Here is a 26843-nt window from a genome sequence, read left to right on the forward strand (position 1 = left end):
GGAGCTGGGAGTATTACGGAACCTCTGGGGAAATTTGTTGATCATATTACAAAGCAATTTTGTTCTTCCTTAAAGCATGTATGCAAAGATTCTTGGGACTTTCTTAAAGGTATTGAATCCTCTTTTTTTCAACCTGGACTCCTTATGGTCACTATCGACATAGTAGATTTGTTCCCCAGCATTCCACATTCCGTTGGCCTGGAATGGTTTAATGAAGTATTATCTTTGGAAGCTGGTCTTAGTAACAAAGTGACTGGCCTTTTGGTTGAGTTTATGGAAATTGTTCTAGAGAACAACATTTATTTCAATGGAGAACTCTATAAACAGAGAAGAGGAGTGGCCATGGGTGCTTCATTTGCCACATTATATGCCAATGTAGTTTTGCATCGATGGGAACAAAGGTTCATTTTTTTCTACCACCTGGGCCCAATATTTAACACACTACAAAAGGTACCTAGATGACATCTGTATCCTTTGGAATGGAACACAAAACCAATTCCTTGATTTTTTTCATTACCTCAATTCCACCACCCATTTTTTGGCCTTCACTTATAATATCAGTGATAATGAGTTACATTATCTTGATGTCACCCTGTTTAAAAATCTAAATAATCATACTTTTCAATCCAAATTATATTTGCATTTTCAGAGTGGGCATCCATTTTACCAGAAGAAAGGCATTGTTAAAGGGCAGTTCATCAGAGCCTCCAGGATGTGTAGTACCCCTGTAGATTTTTTAAAAGAAATTAATTTTTTGAAATCCCTTTTTCTGGAGAGAGGATATCCCCCCTCCCTTATTTCGACTTTGGCACAGGATGTCATAGACAACAGAGCAATAAAATACCCCCCACTCATAGGTAAAGGTACAGCTTTTAACACAGGCAATAATAAGGATGCACCTGACCTTTATGGTAATTTTATTTACACTTATTCATTTAGTTCTGCAGATATTGAGGAATCTGTAAACAGGCACTGGTCAGTCTTAACACTTCATGACGAACTTAAGGATATAGTACCAACACATCCTAGGTTCGTAAGAAAGAGATGTTAATTTAAAAGAACTTTTCCAAAGGAAACATTATTCTCGAGTCAACACCCAGAATTCTAAAACAGGTACTTTTAAATGTGGGACATGTAAACAGTGTTATGCCATTTTTAATGCTTCGACCCTTTATATTCCTTCCAGAAATTTCTTTTTTAAGGCAGGCAGTTATACTAATTGTGGAAGCAAAGGAGTAGTTTATTTAGGGCTATGCACCACCTGCTCCAGTTTTTATGTTGGAAAAACTGAAAGGCCCCTACGAAAAAGAATTTATGAACACTTCTACGATATTCTGACAGAATGAATCTAATGCATTCTTTAAACATTCTCTTATGTGTCCTAATTTTGAACTCAGGTTCCTTGTTTTAGAACAGGTGATACCAGATGTCAAAGGCGGGGATTGGGAGACTACATTAGAATATAGAGAACTTCTTTGGCAACTTAAGTTGGATGCAGGAAGACCTCCGGGTTTAAATGAGAATATTAGTATCAGCAGTGTTCTCAAACTGAGGATGGCACGTTTATAATAGAATTATTTTTATATATCAATATAGTTTATATTTTATGGCCATCCTTTTTATTCTTCACACATTTATACATATTTTTAAATTCATATTCAAGTGTTTTTAACATGTATTCTCTTTTATGCTGTTTTTGTACATCAGTTTCTATAGCATTTTAGTCTATTTTCATTCATCTTTATTTTACATGATTTTTGAAATATCATTAAATTTTTACTCAACTTGAGTCAACACTTTCATTAGCACAGCATTTTACGATTTTTTATTATTTTAACTGATATTTGTGCAGCATTCCTGCACTGTTTTAGTTTGTTCATGTGGTTTGCTCCTTAATTATGTTAATTAATTAATCAGGTGACCTACAAGGTACTATTTATAGATGCTTATGGCACCTCAGTGTTAACTTGAGAAAGCTCGGTATTTACCGAGTGAAAGTGCTTGTTTTATTTTTCTGCTGAAATTCAATAAAGTGTCTATTTATCCTGGTTCAGTGTTCCTTTCCTGGACTCGTTTTTCTTGGTTCTGCTGGTGTTAATTATATCTTCTGAGTCTACTGTATTACACCTTACTGTTTAAATTTAAATGCTTAACTCTGGTTTCCCTGCAGATGTACCACATGTCATGTGAGTAAACATTTTAAGACATAATTCTTGACCGTTAAAAATGAAGAATGTGGGACTAATTTCATTCTGTTTCTGTGCTTCAGTCAGGAGATCTAACAAAAAATTGTTTCTGTAACATGTAGCCTGCCAAGCACAGTAACTACATGTAAACAATAAGGAAATGCATTATAAATATGCCACGTCTCAGCAACAAATTAAAGTCCCACCTGAAGAACTGTAGGTACAGTTAAGTTGTAAGATTAGCTTCCAGAAATGTAATTTCTGTAGCACTAATGATTTCTGAAAATGTATACCTGAAGGAGAGGTTTCTTGGGCTACTTCTTACTGTGGCTATAAATCTGACACTGATAAATGGGTTTATAAATAAGCTGGCACTGTAAAAGTGAACATGAGAAAAAAATGCATATTTTACATTTTTTCATACAATATTTACAAAGATACATATTTTACATAAATAAAGATACATTTATAATACATTTAGCCCTTTAAAAGTACCATAAAAAGTGGTTTAAATGAATAAATGGGAAGAAAAAAAAACTGTGGAAGTACAAACATTCTAGTAACACAGAAGTACAGAACAGAACACAACACTATTCACGTTAAAACTTTGCTGCTGGTTTGGCAAAGAGCACACATTTTTCTTATTGCATTTTAACTCAACATTCATGAAGACTAATCCAACTGACTTTCACCCTATTACAACAATCCGACATTTCAACACTTCTGCTGAATTTGAACTTGGGTCTTTGATGTTTTTCTTTTGTTCCAAAAAGAAAAAAAATGCTAAAAATGTGACAGTAACTTTTTCTTTTGCATTTCCATTTAGTTGTATTTTGTCTATCTTGCATGCAGATACATGAAAAACTATCACATCAGATTGTTGCTGCATATTTTTATGCTAGTTTTCTTCTTCTGATCCAGTCACTTCATAGCTAAACAGACTGATACAGTTCAAAACCGTTCATGAAACTCTGCTGATGTAAACAGCCAGAAGCAAGGCAGCAATACTTAATTTCATGCATTCAGAATTTCAAATTCTTCTTCAGATTCAAATAGCTTGTCAGCAGATTCAACAAATTCTGGAAAAAAAAATATATATATACAGAGAGAGAGAGAGAGAGAGCATTAGAATAAAAGTTTGTCAAAATTAGTTCTGACACTTACTTAGAGACTTCTAAATTGCCATTTGATTTTCTTAAAAACATCACATCGGATGATGAAAAATTACTTAAGTACAAAGAATGGAACTTTCACTTGTATGCTTCAGGCACTCCAAAGTAGCTTGGAAACAACTTTGTTTCCACATGTTCTATGCAGCTCATCAGTAAAAATTTTTTAGTACAGATACAGAAAGTGCGTTCAACTTAAAGCTCGATTTGCAGATTCATGACCCTTCAAGGCTCTTGTTACTGCTCGAGTGACATTTTTCCTTCCTTCAGTACCAAACTATTTAATGTGATGTGACAAGGTGCTGAGAGGGATAAAGCCCTGACTGTGACCCACATGACATGGGTTACATTAGGAGGTTGGGCATTGCAGGAGCACTTCTGATTTGCCTGCTCTGAAGGGGAAGTAGGTCCACTGCTTCGTTGCTGGTGCTCTACAATGTGAGATCCAGCATATGAAATGGGACACAAGCTTATTATCAGCCAACTAGAGAAGGTAACCTTCACAGTGCAGTCAAGGACGTACACATGGGTCAGATGAGGTGCTGTAGGCTCCCACTGTGATACGTGTATGGAAATCAGCTGCCAAAAAGAGGAGTTAGGATTACTACAAATGCCTCTGAGTTTTGCTTTGTGAATGCTATAGACATGGAGTCAGAGACATAGGGTAGGCCTCCAGTATGGGGACAATTAGGGTTTACCCCTTAACAGGCAATCATGGCCTGGGGAAGTGAAGCCAAACTCTTAGGCCAGTGGAGAAAAGTTGTTTCCATTCCTATAGAAAGGAGGAAGCTGTGAGAGGGGGGTAGGGAAAAGCAGCCATCATGCCTTTATGGATGACAGTTCCTTCCAGCCGAATTGTATTCCAGGCACCAGACGGTCACCACTGCCTGTGGAAAAAATGGGCTCAAAAACAGGAATAGAGCTGATCATGAAGGCAAAGAAGCATATTAAAAATAAAACGCTTGCAAAAGAGAATGTCAGTCTTATTTAGTCATTTATTAATTGATTGCATTTGATGACCATGAATGCTTGACTGGGAATAAACCTACTTTCCTTGGAGCCCTGGGGAGAAAAGCTCCAGCAGGTTAAACATTGAATACATTAACAACTAAAGCTCAGTCATTCTGACAGAAACATTGCATATCATTACACAGGATGTTCAGCTGTACTTCGAATAAAAATTCAAATAATATGAAAACATACCTTCAACAGACAGAAAAACACAGGATATTCAGAAATAAAATCGTACTATAACATTAAGATTAGAAGACATATGATAATGCAGACAATATTCAAAAAATGTAGGCTCCATTATGATGAATGTGATGCATAATGAAGAGCAGCAGACCTTTAGTGTATAATCTTAGCCAGGAGTTTTACAATAGCACAGCCAAGTATGCACAAGATGTTCCTGAAGTTCAATTTTGAAGGAATTCAGGATTTCAATTTGTTCTAGATAAAGATGAAGACAGTTCCACTTCTTAGCAACACAGACAGAGAACAGTGTCACCTGATGTACTTTTAGATTTAGGCATCATAAGTAACAGTCTGCTGGGCAGCACAAAGCTTTCTCTCTGGGGTGTGTGAATGAGGGATTCAATGATTGGGGTATTGTTCTGCTTTACTGAGTAGTTTATGGATTACCAGTAGTTGTGTGCAGTTAAGTGTATGTGAGAGTTCTAGCCTGTTAACATTGGAATGTTGAGCAGTGGTGTGCCATTTGGGGCAGAATAGTAGCAAATTTCATAGCATTGTTGGAGTTTTTGGGTTACTTGCAGCTTAAGCTGATCAGACCTGTGGAAGTAAATATAGCAGGGTTGGGAGAGGATAGGTGGAGGAGATGTTTTTCCTAGCTGTATCGGAGAAGGAACACTTAGCTCTGTAGAGACAGCCTAGTTTTTTTCCCATTTTTTTTAACTACTTGCATTATGTGATGGTTGAATTTCAGCTGGTTATCTATAACAATTTCTAGTAGTTGGTTTGTGTTACCAGTTCAATTTTTGGACTGCTCTTTTTGCATAATGTACTGTTTTGGGGTGAATAACATAAGCATTGTTTTATATACACTGAGAAGGAGTTTTTCAGCTGAGTTTCAATTGAAGAGTAAGATTGTTGTGTATATACTTGACAGAGTAAAATCATCTTTAGCAGCACATAAAACTACAGAGTTGTCAGCATAACTGACTAATGTGGCACGCCTGGATAAATGTGCAAGTCATTTATAAATAGGTTTAACAGTAAGAGACCTACGAACGAACCCTGAAGCACATGAAAGGATATGGGTAAGAAGGAAAAATAGTCATTGTCCCATTTAGCAACCTGTTGCTTGTTTATCAAACAGCTGCAGAACCAAAGGAGGGTGGAGTTAGCCAGTCCTAGTGATGACAATTTGAGCAGGAGATTTTGGTCCCTGACAGTAGCACTGAAGGCCTCTGATACATCTAGGAAGATGGTCGATGCAAGGTTATTGGAATTTCTACTCTAGTTAACTGTACTGATGAAATTGAGTAAGGCTCTAGTGCTACTCTGACAGAGTCTGATGTTGTATTCAGTTGGAGAAGGGAGACTGTGTTGCAAAATTAATTTAAGAAGCTTGGAGTTGATGTGCGTTTCCAGGATTTTTGAATGAGATGACAAAATAGCAATGGGTCTGTCATTGGAGATATCAGTGGATGGGCCACCCTTATGCTAGAGTATGATACAGGACTTCTTCCACAGTTTTTGGGAAAAAGTTTCAACTTATTGAGAGGTTTATTAGGATGGATCCTGGGTATGCTACTGTGACAGTCAATGTATTTTGGAAGGAGACGGTCAGGGGCTACAGTGGTGGGTTTTGGTTTTTGAAAGATTTTTTTTGATAATGGAGGTGTGGACTGACTTAAAGGAGAAAGAACTATGTTAGTTGTTTGGGTTGGTAGACATAGGCTGCTTGGTGTAATGGTTTTGATTAGCGAGTCTATGGTTTGAAAAAATGAGAGTTGAAATTTGAGGCAATACTTTAATTTTGGGTTGGAGTAGGCTGGGTGATTTTTCCAGGTTTAAGTAAGTTATTAACTGATTCCCTGAAAAGTTTGTGGGCTTGACTTATGTTTGTCTTGGAGTCTGGTAAAAGGATTTTTTGAAAACCAAACCAAAATCACCCTCGCCGGTATGGCACGTGTACAGTCCCAACAAACCTTCAGCAAAGTCAAAAATCAAGCCCAGCACTAAGTGTGGTTAATGTAACTTCTATTAATGAAGCATAAATAACAAAAAGGGTACGGAAAAACCCTGTACCCCACAAAAATTCAACCAAACAAGTTTCGGCTGAAATAGCCTTCCTCAGTGTTAAACATAAACGTGTCACATCAACAGAATGTGTATAAATCAGTTAATTAAACAGAGCTGGTTATTGGCTAATTATAAATGGTCACTTAATCCAGGCTGAAAAAGCCCACCTAATTTAACAATCCACTTCCTTTCCTTAGCATTAAGGATAGTAAGCCACCCAGATGTATTCATCTTGTTCACCCCATTAATACTGTCAGATTTATTTACCACAAAATGACATCCATTACATCTGCCACACAGGTAAGTACCCTTTCTCCCAACTGTAATGCTTCTTTACAGTAATTTGATAGTATTAATGGGGTGAACATTCAAGTAGAAGGGATAGATAGTTGTGAAACAGAGGGGGTAATATATGGGCTTAAGTGCCCTTGTGGTACATTTTATATAGGAGAAAACAAATGAGGTTTCTCTGCTAGGCTTAAAGAACATGTTAGAGACATAAGAAAAACTAGTGAATATAGTCCAGTAGCTATGCATTTTCAACAGTGTCATGGTAGTGATCCAAGGGTTACAAGCCACAGTTTTGAATCGTATACATCAAGGTTATATGTCTATGCAAGAATACAAAATAAGTTATATGGAAAGAAAAATGTTTTGATATTAAAATTTAATACACATTCCTATAGGACTTAATAGGGAAGTGAACTGGAAATGTTTTTTATGAAGGGTTGGGCTTGTTTTAATTATTTAATTGTTTAATTAATTTACTGAATGTATATAAGCTGTGTGCATTTTATGGTGTATTATACTTTGTAAAGGCTTGTTTAAGCTGTGGTGCTAGGAGTGTTTAAGGTTTTCCCATTAAATAGATTTGATACCATTAGCCATTGTTTTTCTTTGTGGTGTTTCGTTCATTTTTTCCTTTGGTTGTATTATATGGTTCACAATGGCTAGTGATTAGTTTTCATCTTTACCACGTTTGCTTTGTGAGACTACCTTCATTCTTCACAGTGGACTACAGAAAGTTTTTTGGCACAATCAAATAATGGTAACTCTGCAGAGACTTCCAATCATGATAATGAGCAGTCTAATAGACGTGATGCAATGCTTGGAGTTTTTAATAAATGAGAAGAAGAAAGGAGAAAGAGTTCCGTTAATCCATTTACTGTAATTGGGAGAAGCTTGAATGGACTGGTGATAACGGATTGTCAGTTTACTGCAATTGGGACAAGCTTGGATGGACTGGTGACATCTGAGGTATAGACAATATTAAATAAGATGGAAAAAATAGATTTTTCAAGAGACTTCCTTATTTTACAACTTACAAAGTTTAGAAAGATATATTGAACTTAATATAATGTTGAGGGGTTTGCATTCTATAAAAAATCCCTCTACTCTCTTTGAATTGTCTAAACCAACAGACAGTTTTATGCTCGCTGGGTTACAGCCGCCCATAATTGTACTCTGTAGTGGGTTCGCATCCTAGATGATCGAGACATGTGTAAAAGGTAGAAAATTAAGGAAGAGACCAAGACTTTATGTAGAGATGTACTTCATAAAACCTACAATATTATGTTGGAGCAGTTCCTTAGAAGTATTAATGATAAGCTTTCTACTTATGAGCATGAACTGATTAAAAGGAAAACATCTAAGTTACATAAAGATTTAAAAGACTATAAGTTGAATCGGGCAATTAGTGTGATGTCCAATCAGCGGTCTAAACATCAGCAAGTTTGGTTTAGAGAGAAGCAGGAAGAAGGGAAGTCCCACTTTACAGCATATACATCGACAGAAACTGCTGCATTGTTGACAGAATATGAGAGTGAAGGTGAATACCTACGACTACCCAATGCTGGGAATGAACTATATTTACAAGAGAATTTTCGTGGGAAACGTGATGGTAGACCAGGAGGGCGGAAGAGAACTTGGAATGGACATGACCAGCAGAGGGACACTTATACCTTTCCTAGGTTTAACAAGGTAAATGGGATTGATTTTTGTTTGTCAGACATAGTAACTGATGTAAAAAGTTATGTGGTGAATCTGTTGGGCTATGATTTAAGTGCAGTTGATATTGCAGTATTAAATAGAGGTTTAAAATTCATACCAACAACATTAACAAGGCTATATGAATTGAACGGGGAAACGTTTTAATTTGTTCATAAATTCATTTACTGGACTACTGCAAAAATAGTCTAGACTATGAGTATCACGATTGTGATATGTCTGAATCCACAGATGACAGCTTTTATTCTTGTGATTCAGAAATTTCAAATGCATATTATAAATTTAATACAGAAAATGTAAGTTATAAAAATGACTTTATTCTGCCCTTTAAGAATGCTTCTATTCAACAGTTTTCATCAATGTTAAATTTTACTGTGGAAAAAGAGTGTAAATGTGTTTAATAAAAATAAAAAAGATGCTAAGTATAATTTAACAAAGGATGAATGGTTAAGTTTGAATGAACTGAAACATAAAAAATATTTGATATTCAAGCAAGCAGAAAAAGGGGGTAAATTGGTGGTAATGAAATATAACCAATATCTTAAGATGTGTTATAAAGTACTTGAATAATAGGAATGTGTATGCTAAAATTGAAATAGAGGTTTATAATAAGGCTATCATAGAGTATAAAGAACTTTTGAATAATGGGAAATATTTTGACTATGAAGCTGTGGAATATAAATTTAATGTAAAAACATGTTCCATGCCCTATTTTTATTGTATACCTAAGACACACAAAAGTTTACATGATCCACCAGGTCATCCAATAGTTTCTGCATGCAGTTATTTTACACACATCTCTTTCTTTACATCAGTATTTATATGGGGAAGTAGTTAAACTACCATCCTATATTAAGGATGCATTTGACTTTATTGACAAGATTAAGATCACACAATGGAAGAAAGAAATGTATTTTGTAGTTGTAGATGCTGTTAGTTAGTATACAAATATCCAACATAAATTTGGATTGCAAGCTGTATTACATTTTTTGGGAGATTGACCTGATGTTCACTTTATTTTAGACTTGTTGCTTTTTTGTTTGACAAATAACATATTTTAATTTAATGCAGAATTACATAGACAGTTACAAGGGACAGCCATGGGAGCAGGTTTGCCCCCATGTATGCTTATCTATTTATGGGCCTTTTTGAAAGTGTATACATGTGTATGTGTGTGTGTATGTGTGTATGCGTGTGTGTATATATATATATATATATATATATATATATATATATATATATATATATACACACACACACATACACACATATATACATACACACACACACAAATGAGTCTTTTAAGAAATATGTAGAAAAATACTAAAGGTTCATAGATGATTTGATTTTTATATGTGATGGTGGTTCCGAATATACATCAAGTTTTACTGAACAGTTTTGGGATAAATTTTGATGATATGCAAAAAGGAAAAAAAGTTATTTAGATGCGACGTTGGAAGGTATGAATAATGGGAAGATAAGAACAAGGATTTATAGAAAATTTGTCACAAAAGATCATATGGTACATGGGGAAAGTTGTCACCCACCACATACTATGAAATCGATACCTTATGGTGAATTTTAGAGTGCATCAAGACTTTGTAGTGATGAAAATGAGAGCTATGGGGAAACAGAAAGATCTGTAAAAATGTTTGAAACTAAGGCATATGATAGGCTATACTAAAAGGAGTGAAAAAAGTTATAATTGATAATTGATAAGGCAACACCCCAAAGGGGTATAAAAAAAGGTTGGATTAATTTTGAAGTAAAAAATAACAAATTAATCCATTTTTTGTCACAAAATATACTTTATTTGCTGACAAATTAGTGAATCTATAAAATAATATTGGGATATTTTTAAAAAGGATGACACTTTACAACTTTTAAATAGAAACAATTTGGTTATCTCCTATAGCAGAGGTAAAAGTATTAGTACTTTTTAGTTCAAGATAAGTTGCAGATGCTTGAAGTCACTAGAAGCATTACAGTTGGGATAAAGGGTACTTACCCGTGCGGCAGATGTACTGGATGTCATTTTGTGGTAAATACATTTGATAGTATTAATGGGGTGAACTTTCAAGTACAAGGGATATATAGTTGTGAAACAGAGGAGGTTATATATGGGCTTAAGTGCCCTTGTGGTAAATTTTATATAGAAGAAACCAAAAGAGGTTTCTCTACCAGGGATAAAGAGCATGTTAGAGAATAAGAAAAGTAGTGAATATAATCTAGTAGCTATACATTTTCAACAGTGTCATGGTAGTGATCCAAATGGGTTACAAGCCACAGTTTTGAATCATATACATCGAGGTTATATGTCTATGCAAGAATACAAAAATAAGTTACATAGAAAGGAAACTACTTTGCTATAAAAAATGAATACACTTTTCCCTATAGGACTTAATAGGGAAGTGAACTGGAAATGTATTTTTTATGAAGGGTTTGGTTTGTTTTAATTTTTAATTATTTAATTGTTTAAAAAAAAAAAAAAAAATATATATATATATATATATATATATATATATATATATATATATATATATATAAATACAAGTGCTACAGAATCCTGAAAACACACAATATACCATCACTTACTATATTCTAGCACAAGTACATACAGAAACAAAACACAAACCATACTACTCTTTTCCAAGTATAAGCAGGGGGGCAAGCCCCACTGCACCCCCCATGTGTGGGACTGCACCCCCCACACCCCCCTGGTACTTAAATATATCAACTCCAGATTGCACTTAATGTACTGAAGTGCAATCTCTGAGTTATTTTAAGTAGCAGGGGGTGTGGGGGGCACAGCCCCCCACAATGGGAGTGATGGGAGCTTGCCCCCCTGCATATAGTTGAAGGGTAATATGTTTCTGTGTGTACTTGTGCTGGAATATAGTAAGTGTTGGTATATTGTGTTTTTCAAGATTTTGAACTTTCAGGATTTTGGTCTCAGGATTTTGTTCTTCAGGACTTTAGGCTTTCAGGATTCTGTAGCGCTCCCATATACACACACATATATATATATATATATAAATATATATATATATATATATATATATATATATATATATATATATATATATATATATATATAAGCACACATGCGTACGCACACACGCTTGCATACATCAGACAGATATAGGATCATAGGAGGTTACTAGGCTATTGGCCCTGAGGCCCTTATAAGCCTAGCCAAGAGTTTAGCCCATGTTTAGACAAGTCAGCACCCAGAGCCCCTGTCCAGCAGGGACACAGGTGGAATCCCAGGAGTGTATTTTCTGTTTTCCATTCAGTTATCCAGGTTGCGCTTAAAAAGGGATAATGAGGTACTCTGCTTGACATAGAGAGGGAGTCTATTCCACACATGGGGGTGTCTCTGGGACACAAAATCTGTTCTGCCAACAAGTCCTATTGATATCATAGACCAGGTTGAGGTCGCGTGTATGAGTTGCTCGAGTGGAGCTTGACTTGTGGATATGCAGCAGTCCCATAAAGGCAGGGTCTGAGACTGCTTTGTATGCCAGACAGAGGTCACCTCTGAAGAGTCAGTATGAAACTGAGTAGAGGGGACAGGGCTTTTAGCCTATCTGTGTAGGGTAGGTGTTTGAGGCCTTGGATTCTCCTGGTGAGGAACCTCTGTGGTCTAGCCAGCTGCTGCATGTACTTTGTGAGGTGCATGCCGAAAAAAGCATTATACTCAATAAATTGACCTTACAAGGGAAGAATACAAGGATCTTATGACCTCTTTGTCCCGAGATGAGATACCCATACCTATGAGGTGGGCCATGTAGAAAGCTTTCCATACAACAGAAGCAACATGGCGGTCAAAGGTCAGGTTGCTATCAACCTGGCTGCCCAAATCCCAAAAGGGATGATGATGCATTTTTGGGATTAAGCTTGAGGATATGTTTCAGGCACCAGTCATTTGTTTGGGTGACCCTCTTGGAGGGTGTCCACATCACTTGGGGAATTGATGACTGCTCCCAGTTTGCACTCATCTGCAAACTTGGTCAGCCATAGCCCAGTGGTTTTGGCCAGCACCTCACAGAAATATATCCCGAATAACAGAGGCCCCAAGACCGATCCCTGGGGTATGTCGTTATGGGTCTACTGCTTGAGGTGGCTTCCCCTATTTTGATTAGGTGGGTTCTATCTGTGAGCCAGTTTGCTACCCATCTGGTAACATATGGATTGATGCCTGGTTGAGAGAATTTATCCACTATACCCGAGAGGGGAACAGTGTCGAAGGCTTTTGCCAGGTCAAAGTAGGCTGTGTGCCTTCCCCTTATCTATGGCTTTGGTGACTTTCTCAAAGAAGTCAACCAGATTTAACAGACATGACCTCCCCTTGGCAAAGCCAAACTGTGTGTGTTTGAGTGTTTGGAGGTTGCCAATGTCCCTGTTAACGAGGTCCATGATAATCCGTTCCATTGCCTTGCCGATCAAGCTAGTTAGGCTGATAGGTCTAGAATTTCTTGGCTCACTGGACACTCCACCTTTATGTATAGGGATGACAGTAGCTGTCCTCCACTCGGCTGGGACAAAGCCGGTATTCAGGCTTTGGTTGAATAGGGTGCCTAATGGTGCTGCAAGTTCATGCCTGAGTTCATTTAGGATGCAGCCTGGAATTTTATCGGGTCCCATGGAGGCTGTATTTTTTGCCTTTGAGAGGGCAGTGATGACCTGTTCCCTAGAGATAAGGGTTGGGGGCAGGTACTGGGGATGTCCTGATTTAAGGGTTGGGGGCAGAGGGGAGAAGTTTTCGCTGAATCTGTCAGCCAGTTGATTGGCTATATCCACACAATTTGTGCATGTGGTGTCTTGACCACCAGTTCCAAACAGATGTGTGTTTCCTTTGAGACTGCGGACATACGTGAAGAAGGCCTTATGATTGTCTCTAGCAGATGTGGCCAATTTGGACCCTAAGTTGCCTTTAGAGGATTTCACTAGTGCTCTTATTTGCTTGTTCAGGTTAAGGAGAGATTGCTTCCAATTGGGCACCTGCTCCTTCTTAGTCCTGAACAGCAATTTTTCCTTTTGTTATATAGTTTATTTATTGCAAATGTCCACCAGCCAGGTTTACTCTTCCTTGTAGAGAATGATTTTGTCCTGTCAGGTATTCCTGATTCCTATGCATCTATATAAATGCTTGTATAGTACTTCGGTGTAGATTTGGACATTGATGTCAGTTCCTACAGTGGGGGAGGGGGATGTGAAGCTGTTTATACCATCCCTCAGGAGGTTGTAATCAGCTTTGGAGAAGTTTATTTGACCCTAGCTAGAGTGTGGATCAGGGGAGATTGTGACTTTGAAAGTGAACGCTTTATGGTCAGATCTTAACAGGGAGGATGATACCATATGGGTGCTGCAGTGGTTACTCATGCTGGTTAATACCAAGTCCAAGATATTATCACCTCTTGTGGGGGGTATCAACTAGGTGTTCCAAGGCATTTGCATTGATAAAATCGAGGAATCTCTGGGCATTTGTGTTCTAGCATGAGTAATTTCTCCAATCTATGGTTGAACAATTAAAGTCACCCATGGTCAGGGTAAAGGGTTGAATCTTGATAGATTTGAAGAGGTCTAGACAGGTGGAGTGGGCATCTTGAGTCAAATTTGGGAGCCTGTAGCTAGCTATAATTTGAATAGGGGTCTTATCAACGGTTACCTGCACCTGGAGCATGTCCTGTGCATTATACTGTTTGACCAGCATGGAAGTGCGTGTGTGTCTTTAATATATATTGAAATTCCACCTCCTTTGGCTTTGCTGCCCACATTTTGGGGTCTGAATGTATGACAGGAGGAGTAACCAGGTAAGGCTGGGGTGCTCTCCGCAGCTTTGCACCAGGTTTCCATGACTGCACAAATGTCAGCATTTTCCAGGGTTACGAATGCTTGCAATGAGTGCAGTTTCATGTTTAGACTCCTAGCGTTTAGCAGCATGACCTTTAATTTGCATTTTGTTGAGATTTTGTATGTTGGTAGTATCGACCTCATGACTTTTCCTAAAAAAAGAACTATGAGGGAGGCAAGGCCCTTTGCCAGAAGCCTGAAGCCCAAGTGAGACAGATGCAGGCCATCTCTAGCAAAGGATCATGGTCTGTTGATCATATCTTCCCAGGGTGTCAGGCACTGGATCCCCCTGGAATGACACCAGAAACTAAGCCAATTGTTAAAGTCAATCATTTTCTGTTTGTACTAAGGCATCATTCTGGGTGACAGTAGAATGTTGCTTAAGGCTAGGGACACACCTGCCTGGGACACATATTCAGTGAGCTCAATCATGTCTCTCTTCATACAGTCCAAGGAGGTATGCCAGAATCTGAGGGAGAGAGGCCAGGGAGAGCTAAGGGGGAGGCCTAAAGCCCAAGTGCTTAAAACAAAATGAAGACGCTTAGAATAACACTTAAAATGTAAACAGGCTAAAAACAAGAGGTAATAAATGCAGCAGAGAAGATGCAATTGAACACTTTAGAGAACAAGTAGCAGAAAAATCAAGATGAAGTGACAGAGTAGGAGGAGAAGACACAAATACTGTAAAAGCAACTGAATAAAGTTTTTTTTTTTTTTTTTAGTTGAGTGGAAAGGGAGAAAGCAGATAATTCAAGGTTAAGAAACCAAGGGGGCTGGCCTTCCCAAATGTTCTCTTTGTATTAGGTAGAATGAGCAAATGACAGTGGACTGGGAAGAGTGTCTCAGATCAAATTTACACTAGGGGTGGGCTACTGCAAAGCTACCAAGTATAACAACAAGACACCAGTAGGCAGGGAGAGTGGGAAAGTATGCTACAGCTACTAGCTACACTAGTTTAGGCAGAAAACACTACAGAAATGTTTTTCACAGCAGAAAAACAGCAGTGAGACACTAAGTGAAAGTTTAAACTGATAAAGGAGCAAGGAGACTCTAGAGAATGCTTTTAACTGCAAACAAATCAGTTATATGATGCACTCATTGGCAGGAAATCAGAACAAACAAACAGATGCTTAGCAAATAGAGATAACTTCCAGTTAAGACCTTTCATACAGTAAAACTAGCTAAAAAAGCTTTACAATCAGTGTGACAGTAACAAAAGTGATTTAAAAGGCCCTGCAAGGCAGACAAATTCAGTACAATAGTTCAGATTAGTTTATAGCAATAACATACAGTAAAAAATAGAAGGCAGCAGACGCTAAAAAGTGCTATAAATGGTTAGAATAAATAACTAGTAAAAATAAGCAAATAAAACAGGATACTTATTGTATGCATCACAGATCACAGTTGCGGTCAATGCCCTTCCTCCATTCAGCTCAGTGTGAATAAACAGAATTCCTCTCAAAGGCAGGGCCTAAATACTAGAAGATGCAACCTGAAACAACTTAAAAAAAGCTCAGAAGGACCAATGAGTGCTTACTGCAAGCCCTGGACCAGCCAACCTTTACCAGCCAGCAACCAATGAACAACAATCCTCTTATAAGCACACTATTGAGTAAAAAAAAACATCAAGAATGGGCACACACATCTGACAATATGAAGTAGCACCAGTTATGCCAGAAAGTAGGGTAGTGGATGTATAACACATTGCAGCATAGCTAGCTGGAGTTTTGTAAAGAATTATATGTCATTTGTATATCAAACTGATTTGTACAGGTGGTTGTGTTGAAAATGCATTTTTAAAGCTGCTTCTGTTAAAAATGTACCAACAGTGGGTCCTGCTGGACATAAAAAAATACACCTGTATGTCAGACTGTATTGCAACTGTTGAAATTAATATATTGTGACAGAGAATACTGGATGAGAAGAGGTTAATCTCAGTTCAGCTTTGAAAAACAGTCTGAAATTAAATTACCTGGTTTAGGCCATAAAGATTGTATCTTACAGCTCTGACTGCAATCAGAGACAAACTGTCTGATAATCAGGACTAGGAATCCTACTGTACTGTGCTTAGGGCTGAACTAACTGCTACCCTGGAAAAGAGGAAGTTTTTGAAATAGTTTTATAGCTTCCAGATGCTATAACACATCTTGGCAAAACTGTGTGTGTGTGTTATGACACGTGTGCTATGACACGTGTGTGCTGTGACACGTGTGCTAGATTCTGATTCAGTTTCTAGTAAAGGGGGTACTGCAGGAGCCAGAAGTCATGTGACCAGATGTATATGATGTCATTTTGTAATCCAGCACTGAAATTATGTTCTAATACTAGATGAGATAGAAGTCTCAAGGTACTCTGTTTCAGAACTGACAAGACCACTTACCCAATTCATCTTGCCTTGCTTTATTAAGTACATAGGAAGCAATAACTCTTTAGATCAGTCAGGAAAATAAAGTGAGCTTAGTTAAGTATTGTTTTTCTGTATCTGTGTGAACCTTTCCATCTGTGCTATTTTTAATATTTCCTGTGATTCAAACTCTAGTGTTTATTGTAAACAGATATATGTTCTTTTATTATTAAATATATTTAAACTTTTCATAGTGGTTGGTCTTTTGAAACACTGCGGTGGTGGTGCTGCGGTAGCGTTGTCGCCTCACAGTTAGACGTTGCCCATTCGATTCTCAGTTAGAGCGGCTTCTGTGTGGCGACATGCGTGAATGGGCGTTCCTTCGTTGAAGGTTGTGTGTTAGGCCCGGCAAGCCAGCACGTAAAAATCTACTGCCAATCATTAGTGGACTGGAGTTCTGCTGTGGCGACCCCTAACCGGGAAAACGCCGAAAGACACAACATAGTGGTTGGTCTTTTAGAGAATATTTTACCTTTGAAAGTACTTATATTTATTTAGCGACACTGTGGCCACTCCTGAAAGCCTTGCATTGGTCAAATACTGCCATTTGTATTAGTATTAATTTACTCAGTATAACTGGGTATCCTTGTAAAAGCCTAAGAGTAGCTGGCTTTGGAGTATTCTGCTGGCAGTATATACCTTATAGTCCGGGCAGAGGGGCATACCTGGTAAATCTGTGCAGCCTTTCCCAGGTGTGTGTGTGTGTGTGTGTGTGTGTGTGTGTGTGTGTGTGTGTGTCAGCTACTTGGAGCTGGGACACATAGAGGGTGGTGGAGGACTTAGCTTGGAACACACAAATGAGGACTCAACTCTACAGCTGTGTAAGTGGGGAGTCTTATTTGGGGCCTGGGGAGAGAGAGAAAAACTCAGCCCCAGAACTGAATGTGCTTCCTGTGTGGTCTTAAGGGAAGTTGTGTTTGGTGAAAAAAGCTGCATCTGGAAATACTGTATCTATTTTTGTTCCAAGTGAACATCCCTCACTGGAGTCAGTGTTGAGGATAGAAGCTCCTTGATTACTGGCCCAATGAAGGGATGCCACACCATACATGGGTTTAAGCAATGGTAGTGTGCATGGTACTCTCTTGTAGAGTAACTGACTGTTGCTATGTTTGACAGAATTTAGGTTTGTAGGGGGTCTATTTATCAGTGTGCTGGTGAGTACATTCACATGTCTGGTTTATGGCTTAAGATCAATGTTTTGTGTAGGTAAGGTCAGAAATGAGTAGTCACAGGAATGATGAGCATGTGTTGGCTTTATCTGTAGAATTGATTGGTTGAAAGGTAGTAGACTGCATATTTACAGGTGGTTTGTGATATTAGTGGTTAGTTGCTTGATACTTTTCCATTTATGCTATAAATTCCATAATATCAAAAAAGTATACCCCTAGTTCACAGAAGCAGATGGGTGGTTTATAGCATCAAGTACGAAACTGACACAAAACCTGCTGTATGTCTAGAATGGACATTTAGTCTGTAATGCTGGGGAAAAGTTTGGACAGATGAATTTTTGTGGAAGGCTGTTATATTAGCCACTGACATGGTGGACTGAGGACTTCACCTTTCAGCTAACCTCTTGGCTAAGATCTGTTTATAAACTGGGTAACTGCGGCTTTCGTAAATGACAAACAGCTAAGTCTGTTTTAGTGATTTTCTTTTAATGTGGTAGACAAGTGTTTCTATGTACATCAACAGTATGTACAACTCATTCAAATTCATTCTCCTGTTAGGAAAACAGGCATATGAACAGACTAGTTCAGATATTTTTTACAACAACTTGCGTATGAAGGATAGGTTACTTGTTAATGACAACTTGTAGAAATCTTTAAATTTAAGGACTGCAACTCAGAAATTCTTCCATCAGCTAAGAAATCTGCTTTCCAAAAAGATGTCTAACATTTGTTGGAAGATGCTAAAAAAGAATAGCTAGTTTTTCAATAAAAAAATTGTGGGCCTCAAAAAGGGATTAAAGTATATACTGGAGGTCTCAAATCACTGAACCACCTTCAAAAGCTTTCACAGCTGTTTGAGAAAACATGGGTGAAAGTACAAATATACAAAACATAAGGCAATTACAGAACAGTAAACCAAGGCAGCATCATATAATGCAGTACCAAAACAGAATCTAGGGAACTGAAATGGGGGATGGAATTATGACATTATTTTTGCCAAAACAATAAACCTGGTCCTTTCAGATAGGGAGGACGTTCTTACTTCTGCCATTAGATTTTCTTGTACAAAATCACTTAATTTCTTTTAATGCAGGTCATACCACTGTAGCAGTAAAGGCAAAAAGACAGCTATTTTGTATTTAGTATCCATCTGTGAACATCCAAACTGTCAAACCAAGGGAAATGATGCTTGAGTGCAGAAATGGCTCAGCCACTGATCTCTTAGAACAGGGAACCATGGTTGTCTTAGTAAGCAAGGAGCTAGGAGAATGACATCTGATCATTCTCTGAGCATATACCCCCTTGCTATGGAAAAGACTTGTACACATCTGGGACTACTGTATCATTTAAGAGGCATCCTCACTTCATTTTTAAAAACACCATTGCCAATGTAGATGTTCTTCCTTTGCTCCTATATGGAAGTTAAATCCTGCTTAATTGCAACTAGGCAGACACTGACAAACTCAGCTCAGTAATTAACAGGATTGCAAGATTTCTTATTTGAGCAGCACAACACTGCTTGCTGGTTTCACAGCTATCTAAAAGATAGAACCTTCCAGGTTCATGGCCCTGTCTTGTCTACTGCTGGTAAACGTAATACAGATGTACCACAAGGGTCTGTGCTAGCTTCTCTGCTCTTCATTAATGGTCTCCCACTAGAATTACCAAATCTTAAATTAACAATGTATGTTAATATGTTATTCCTGCAATCCAGTACTACCCGCTTTGACATGCTAACCAAGTTACATGTTAATTTCACTCCATATGGTCCACTACTAACAAGCTACTAATTAAGCATAAGAAAATCAATGCCATGGTCTTTGCCTCAGGCAAGCAATTACCAGCTATTCCTCCTATTCTCTTAATACATCTTAATGGGAAAATAATAATTGATGTCACTGAACAAAGATACCTAGACCTAATACTTGACCATACACTTTCTTTACCACAGATTCAGATTTTGTAACTAATAAAGTCCTTGCTCAATTAAAAATATGTTACAAGATCAGTCACCTCCATACCTCTCAACCTCCTATCTCAAGAAATAAAGTCAAAGCCAAAAATAATAGGGGGGGGGGGACAAAGACCTAAAATATGGCCAGATTTTAAATATTGCTCTTACAACTTAGAAAGACGATAGAATAAAAAGTTTTGTATTAGCATGCATTTTCTGAAGGATATGAAGTCTGAAACTCAAATGTCATTATTTAGCAACTTCCATCTTCAATGATTTGCCATTTGCCAGAAAACTACAACTTTTACATGGAACGAAGCAAAAACATCAGGAAAAATCTGGACATTCTGCGAAAATCCGGACAAGTGAGAGACGTGGACCTCCTTTCACCCAAGGCTTGCAGGACCACTGCTAAAAATATTTTAATATAACAGCAACAATCTCAGTGAAATCTGCTGCAGAGGTGTACCTTGTGGTAGAGCTCCTGCTATGTAAGGAACAGGAACTGATGTAATATCCATAGGCAACTGCACATTGACAATAATCTTAATGAAAACTTTTGCAGAGGTGTGCCCGAAGGCAGAGCATCTGCTACTCAAGGGACAGGGACTAATGTAATGTTCACAGACTATTACAGAATGACAATAATTTCAGTGAAAACTTTTGCAGAGGTGTGCCTTGGGGAGATCCTATTATTTAAAGGACAAGACTGACAATGTCCATAGGCTACTGCACAACTACTTGGAATTTCTTGCCTTTGGAAGCCAGAGTCAGCCTGAATACTAGAGACCTGTTCACTTCCCCCAGGCCCAGTAGATGCCCTTCCTTCTGATGTCAGGACAATGAGTTACAAAGAGTCATTAGACAGCTTCATTTTTTCAAGTTTTTCTTGTTCCCAAACTGGTTGCAACCCTTACTTGTGAAGACAAGAGCACATCTACTAAGAAATGTCCCCAAGGTTTGGGAGAAGGGTCCTAACAGAATGAGGGAGAAGGTTGCCTGCCAAATCCTTAGAAGGATAGCAAGAAAAAAAAGAGGGATAACAGCAAGAGACTGTTAGAAGCTTGAAAACAAAGCCTTTCAATTATATTTTGCATCCAGGGAACTACACTTAAACTACTCTCAAAATATTGTGTACTGTGTTTGCTCTTCATCTGAAATTATTAATTTAACACATTTTTATACTCTGCAGTGTTTTTTGGTTTCTGTACTGTGCCTAGATGTTCTCAGTTGGCCCTCATCTTATTGCATTTTTACTAGGTCCCTTCTGAATTTTGTTTCCCACCCACTCACCCTATTCCTACTGTCCTTTTATACCTGGAGGCTTTTCAGCTGCCACCCCTCCTATGCATCTGGACTTGAAAGGTCCTCCCAGTCTCATCTTCTGTATACCTGGCCCTAGAAGCTCCTCCCAGTCTTACCACCTTTGCTCATCTTACTGGTTATTTCCAGAAGAAACTAGAAAGCAGCTCCTCAGACTGTAAGTGTACTTTGAAATTGCCTTAAAAATGTGTGTTTCCTCACTGCTGGCTTGTTGGCATTTGAAATGCCTTGTAATTACTTGTAGTTCGTTGTTTATTTGTTTCTGGTACCTTCCTTTTCATTTATGGCTAACTGAAGTGTTTTTTTTTTCATTATGAAGACTAGGACTTCAATTCTAGCAGCAGAAAAAAGATAACCTGGTCTGTCTTGAGTTGGGATACACAAAGGCAGGCTTAAGTAAGAATTACTTGTAGCTAGTTGTTTGATTTGTTTCTGATACCTTTTCTCTTTTGGCTAAGTGTATTTTGACATTAAGAAGAGTGGGACTTCAATTTTAGTGGGAGTACAAAGGTAGAAAGGTTTTTCTAAGTTGGGAAACACAGAGGGGGGCTTAAAGTGAGATTGTTTCATCAGCCACAAGGCTTGTTAATGACTTAAGTTGTTTGATGATAATCTGCACTTGAGAGCCACTTCTGCTGTGCTTTTACATTAAACAGTTCTAGAAGCATCCATCTTGTAATATAAGTTTTTTTTCTGGTATCTGTGGAAGCACTCCAGGGAACTCAAAGTTTAGTTGTTTATTGGTGAGAGGACAAAGGAGTCAGTTTTAGGCATGGTTTAGGGAAGCTGTTCACTGTGCAGTGGTGGATAGCAGTATTCTGTATAGTGGCAAGCATAAAGCTAGCACTTAGGACTTTAACCCGTAACACAGAAAGGCTGATACCTTTTCACTTTTGGCAAACTAAAGGAGCTAAGCTTAGGGCAGATAGTTGGCTCATCAACCAAAACTATTATTAGATCACTAACCTTAACCCTCGACACCACTCAGGTGACACCTGTAAAACCAAGTCCCTAAACCATTACAGCTAAAACCAAATACAGGTCCTGACAACATGGACTTGCAATTTCCTAATAACTCTGTAGCCAGCTTGGTAGATGTGGGCAACCTGTGACAATGCAGCAAATGTCTCATAAATTCAGACAACCTTTGAATCCTCAAGGAAATTAAAACCGTATGAGAGAGACGTATACCTAACTTTCTTGGGGGGCAAAAATCTCGCTTACAAACAAGGTTGTCAAGAACACACACACTACACCATTCACATGTACTGCTCACTGGACACACAGACCTTCTTATGCTGAGGCCCAAGAAAGAAACCTCTCCAAACCTCAAAATCCTCCTAAGCCGTCAAAAGGCAACACCTGTCCTCACCAATCAGTAAAGCACACACTAAAAGCAACACCTAGCATCACACAAGCTTACATCCAGTGGCTCCCTAACAAAGCCCATAAGGCAAGCAGACACTTTACCCAGTATACTTAAGTCACTGCATCACAGGTCCAATAAGGTTCTATCATAGTCCATGTGTGTGTAAATGACCTGAGATGCATCTCACTGAACTTTATGAAAACAGCCATTATGCAGCTCTCTGAATGTGCATCACAGACAGGTACATGCCTTGCATTGAGCAGCATTCTACTTTCACCAAGGATGATGCCACAGTATGAACAGAAAATTACTGATTTTAATAACTAGCTTAGTTTCTGGTGTCACTCTAGGGGAATCTATTATCTATCAGCATGGAAGGACACAGTTAAGAGACCATATTGCTTTGCTAAGAGGATGTCTTGCACCTGCCCCCCCTGGGATTTCAGATGTTGGCTACAACTTTATGCACTCCTTAGTGCCTTTTTTTTGGTATGTCAAAATGAGAAAACTACCAACACAGCAAAAAAAAAAAAAACCCTCAATGTAACCTTAATGTCTTAATGCTAGGAACCAAACAAGAAACCCTACACCCTACAAGCTCTACTCATGCTCAAGAATGTACACATCTGTGCTGTTACCAAAACTTGGCTGAAAGCTACAATAAGTACTCTGCCAGTGGAAGGCTATAGTGAGTTGCACACAAGTAGAACAGCAGCTCCACACACAGGGGCTAAAGGTGGAGGTGCCTCAGTCTACATTAGCAACAAATACAACTCCAATTTGGTTAAACAGGATGATGCTCTGGAGTTCATCCACCTCTAAGTTTCCACAGACAAAGCTCCTTACATCTTGGCTAGCTAAAGGTCACACACTATGACCCACAAAGTTCACAACACTTACCTAGACCTACTACATGTGCTCATCATCAAAGCAAATACCCTATTCATGGGAAACTTTAGCTATCCATCTATAGAATAGAAAACATACACTGCCTCTGACTTACAGCCACAATGTTTTCTGGACTTCATCAGCACAAATACCCTGGTTCAGACATTGTGCACTCCAACCAGAAGATCAAACATATTGAACCTAGTACTAACTAACATGGGAGAGCATTGCCCCCACATGTCCCAAATCGACAGCTGCAGCCACATGCATTAACTAACCTAAAAATATCCACGCTAAGGCACATATTACAGCCTCTGCTCATACTTACACTAACTGCTGTATGTTCTTATCTTATCATTATTTCCCTTCCAGATGTGAAAAACAGCTTATATGCTTTCAGAAAACATTAACTTTTAGCTTTAAGTAAAAGCACACTGGCCATCTTTAACTCATTACAGCTGAGTGCGCCTCCAGGCATTTCTGTAGTTACTTTCTACTGTATCTCTAGGCGTTAAATATTGCTTATTCATATTTGCATTAATAATTCCATAACCATACTACATGCAAGGTGTCAGAATACTTTATCTTGAAACATACATGATGACCTCTGTCAATGAGTATTAGTTAGAACAGTAAGGAGCCAGTCGTCCAGATATGGAAACACCCAGAATCCTTTTAGTCTCAAGTGAGCCGTTACACTGCCATGCATTTCGCAAACACTCGGGGGGGGGGGGGGGCTGTACAGAGACCGAATGGCAGGGCACGGAATTGATGATGGCTGGCTCCTAGACAGAAGTGAAGCAAACTCCTGGAGTGTTTGTCCATCTTGATGTGGTAATACGCATCCCGGAGATGTATACAGCCCATCCAATCTCCTTCTCTTAAAAAGGGGAGAATGGACTGAACCGTGACCATCCGGAATTTGGTTTGGGTGACAGACTCATTTAAGCTGCTGAGATCCAAACTGGGTCTCCAGTCCCCTGTCTTTTTTGGCACCAAAGTAAATACTGTGGGAAGAAATGGCCAGGGAATTGTTATGGCTAGGTCTGTATAGGCCTTAGGGCCGATTGCCTAGTACCAACCTATAAACCTATGAACCAAAAAGAATCTCGAGTAAAATCCAGATCCACACTGGTCTGGTGGGACTGGTTAGATGACTCTGAGACAGCTTTATAATCTCTGAAGCTGCTTTTTCCCTTTAACTGGTTGGAACGTTGGGAAGTTTTCTTGGAAAATTTGGCTGACAAGAAAAGTACAGTTGTGTACACTTACCATAAATGTAGATGTTCGAGAGTATTCACTGTTGCAGTCATTACATTTGTGTTATCTGCTTGCAGTAGCCCTCAGTTGGCCTGATTAACAAAGTCTTGGGTCCTGCGTCGGTTGCTGTCCCTTCTTCCATGACGTCAGATCACCAGGGGTATAAAACATGCAGCCGATGCCATTACATCAGTTTTTCTTGCCCCAGATGTCAGGTGCCCCCCCAAAGGGAAGCAATCAAATCTATAAATAGAAGGATATACCTCCAACAAAAAAGCAAATACACCAAAAAGCTTTTAGAGCAGAGTAAGTGAGAGTAGATGTATAGCCAAAAGAAGAAAGGGGGCTGGAGGGAGGGTAACCAGGACTGCAACAGTGAATACTCTAACATCTACATTTATGGTAAGTGTACACAACTGTACTATGTTCTTCGTGTTTCACTGTTGCAGTCATTACATTTGGGTAGATTCCCAAAGCTAAGGATGGGAGGAGGAATTTAAATAGAATTAGGACCAGCTAGAAGGCCCTGCAAGACTGCAGTGGCAAAACCAGCTCTGGATTTAGAGAAAATTGGTAAATGATAATGCTTGGTGAAAGTATATACAGAACTCCAGGTAGCAGCTTCTAGGATGTCCCTAGTAGGGACACCACTGAGAAAGGCTGTAGAGGTAGATGCATCCCTGGTTGAATGGGGTCCGATGCCCTGTTGGATAGGTTTTCCATGGTGCTTATAGCAGAAATGAATGCAGTGGCCTATCCATTTTGAAATGGTTTGCTTTGAAATAGCTTTCCCCTCTGTCCTTGCAGCAAATGCCACCAGCAGTTGTTCAGATTTCCTTTGAGGTTTAGCCCTAAGTAGAATCTAAGCTGTCTGTCCACATCTAAAGAGTGCAGTATTCATTCCCCTTTGCTCTGTGGGTTAGGAAAGAAGGTAGGCAAATGAATGGACTGATTAAGAGCCACACTGGATACCACCTTGGGCATGAAGGAGGGATTGGTTCTGAGGGACACCCAGTCTGTATGAAAGATGATGAAAAGTTCCACTATCATAAGGGCCTGTAATTCAGATACCCTTCTTGCAGAAATGATTGCTAAAACGAAAGCTGTTTTCCAGGAAATAAATTTTAAATCTGCAGTAGCAACTGGCTCGAAAGGAGGAAGAGTGAGTTTTTCCAAGACAAAGTTAAGATCCCAGGCTGGAGTTGAAGTGCTCCTGGGTGGCCTTTACTTTTTGGTCCCTCTGCGGAACTGCTTGAGCAGTGGGTGAGAGAAAAGTGTAGGCTCAGTGCTATAATGAGCTGAAATGGCTGAGGCATGAATTTTGATGGAAGAAAAAGACAGGCCCTTATGAAGCATCTCAGTCAAGTATTGTAGAATCTGAGGTAAATTGGGCACTGCTGCATTCATTCCTTGAGAGGGGTTCCAGGCACAGAACCTTTTCCATTTTGCAGCATAAGATTTTCTAGTACTAGGCCTCCTTGCTTCTAAAATGATATCCATCACTGATTTACTGAGGGATGGTAAAGGAGAGATTAGGTAATTAGCCAGGGTGCTAGGTTCAGGGTTTGCAGCTGAGGTTGCAGAATCTGGTTCTCCTGCTGAGACAACAGGGAAGGAGTATGAGGCAGGTGCCATGAAGCCAAGCGTAACACACTGCGCAAGAGTGGGTACCAGTGTTGGCGAGGTCAGTCTGGTGCAATTTAAATTGTCCTTGGCTTGTCCTGTCTGATCTTTAGTAGTACCTTGGAGGGCAGAGGCAGAGGAGGAAAGGCATAAACTGAAGAATAGAGCATCCACTTTACAAGCTAGCTTGTGGGGAATCCTTCTGCAAAATTTGTCCAGTTGATGGTTCTGGGGGGAGGCAAACAGGTCTATATCTGGGCTTCCCCATTTGCTTGCCAACATGTTGAAAATCCTTGGTGCTGGTTTCCACTCATGTGGGTCCATGAGGTTTCTGCTTAGTCCACCTGCCAGTGTATATAGTTTTC

At 38.9% G+C, this 26843-nt stretch overlaps 1 protein-coding gene across 1 annotated transcript in view; it reads right to left on the bottom strand.

Annotated features, from left to right (window-relative positions):
• Nucleotides 1-2015: 2015 nt before the first annotated feature.
• The window catches only part of ATG4A (autophagy related 4A cysteine peptidase), a gene marked incomplete in the record, with an annotated part of 835516 nt that continues 810688 nt past the window's right edge, over nucleotides 2016-26843 (bottom strand). The window contains 1 exon segment of the mRNA XM_044057209.1: nucleotides 2016-3265. Within this exon segment, the coding sequence (XP_043913144.1) occupies nucleotides 3201-3265 (65 nt within the window).

The sequence above is a fragment of the Protopterus annectens genome, chromosome 15.part0, assembly GCF_019279795.1.
Source record: "Protopterus annectens isolate FY-2018-M chromosome 15.part0, PAN1.0, whole genome shotgun sequence".
NCBI lineage: Eukaryota > Metazoa > Chordata > Ceratodontiformes > Protopteridae > Protopterus > Protopterus annectens.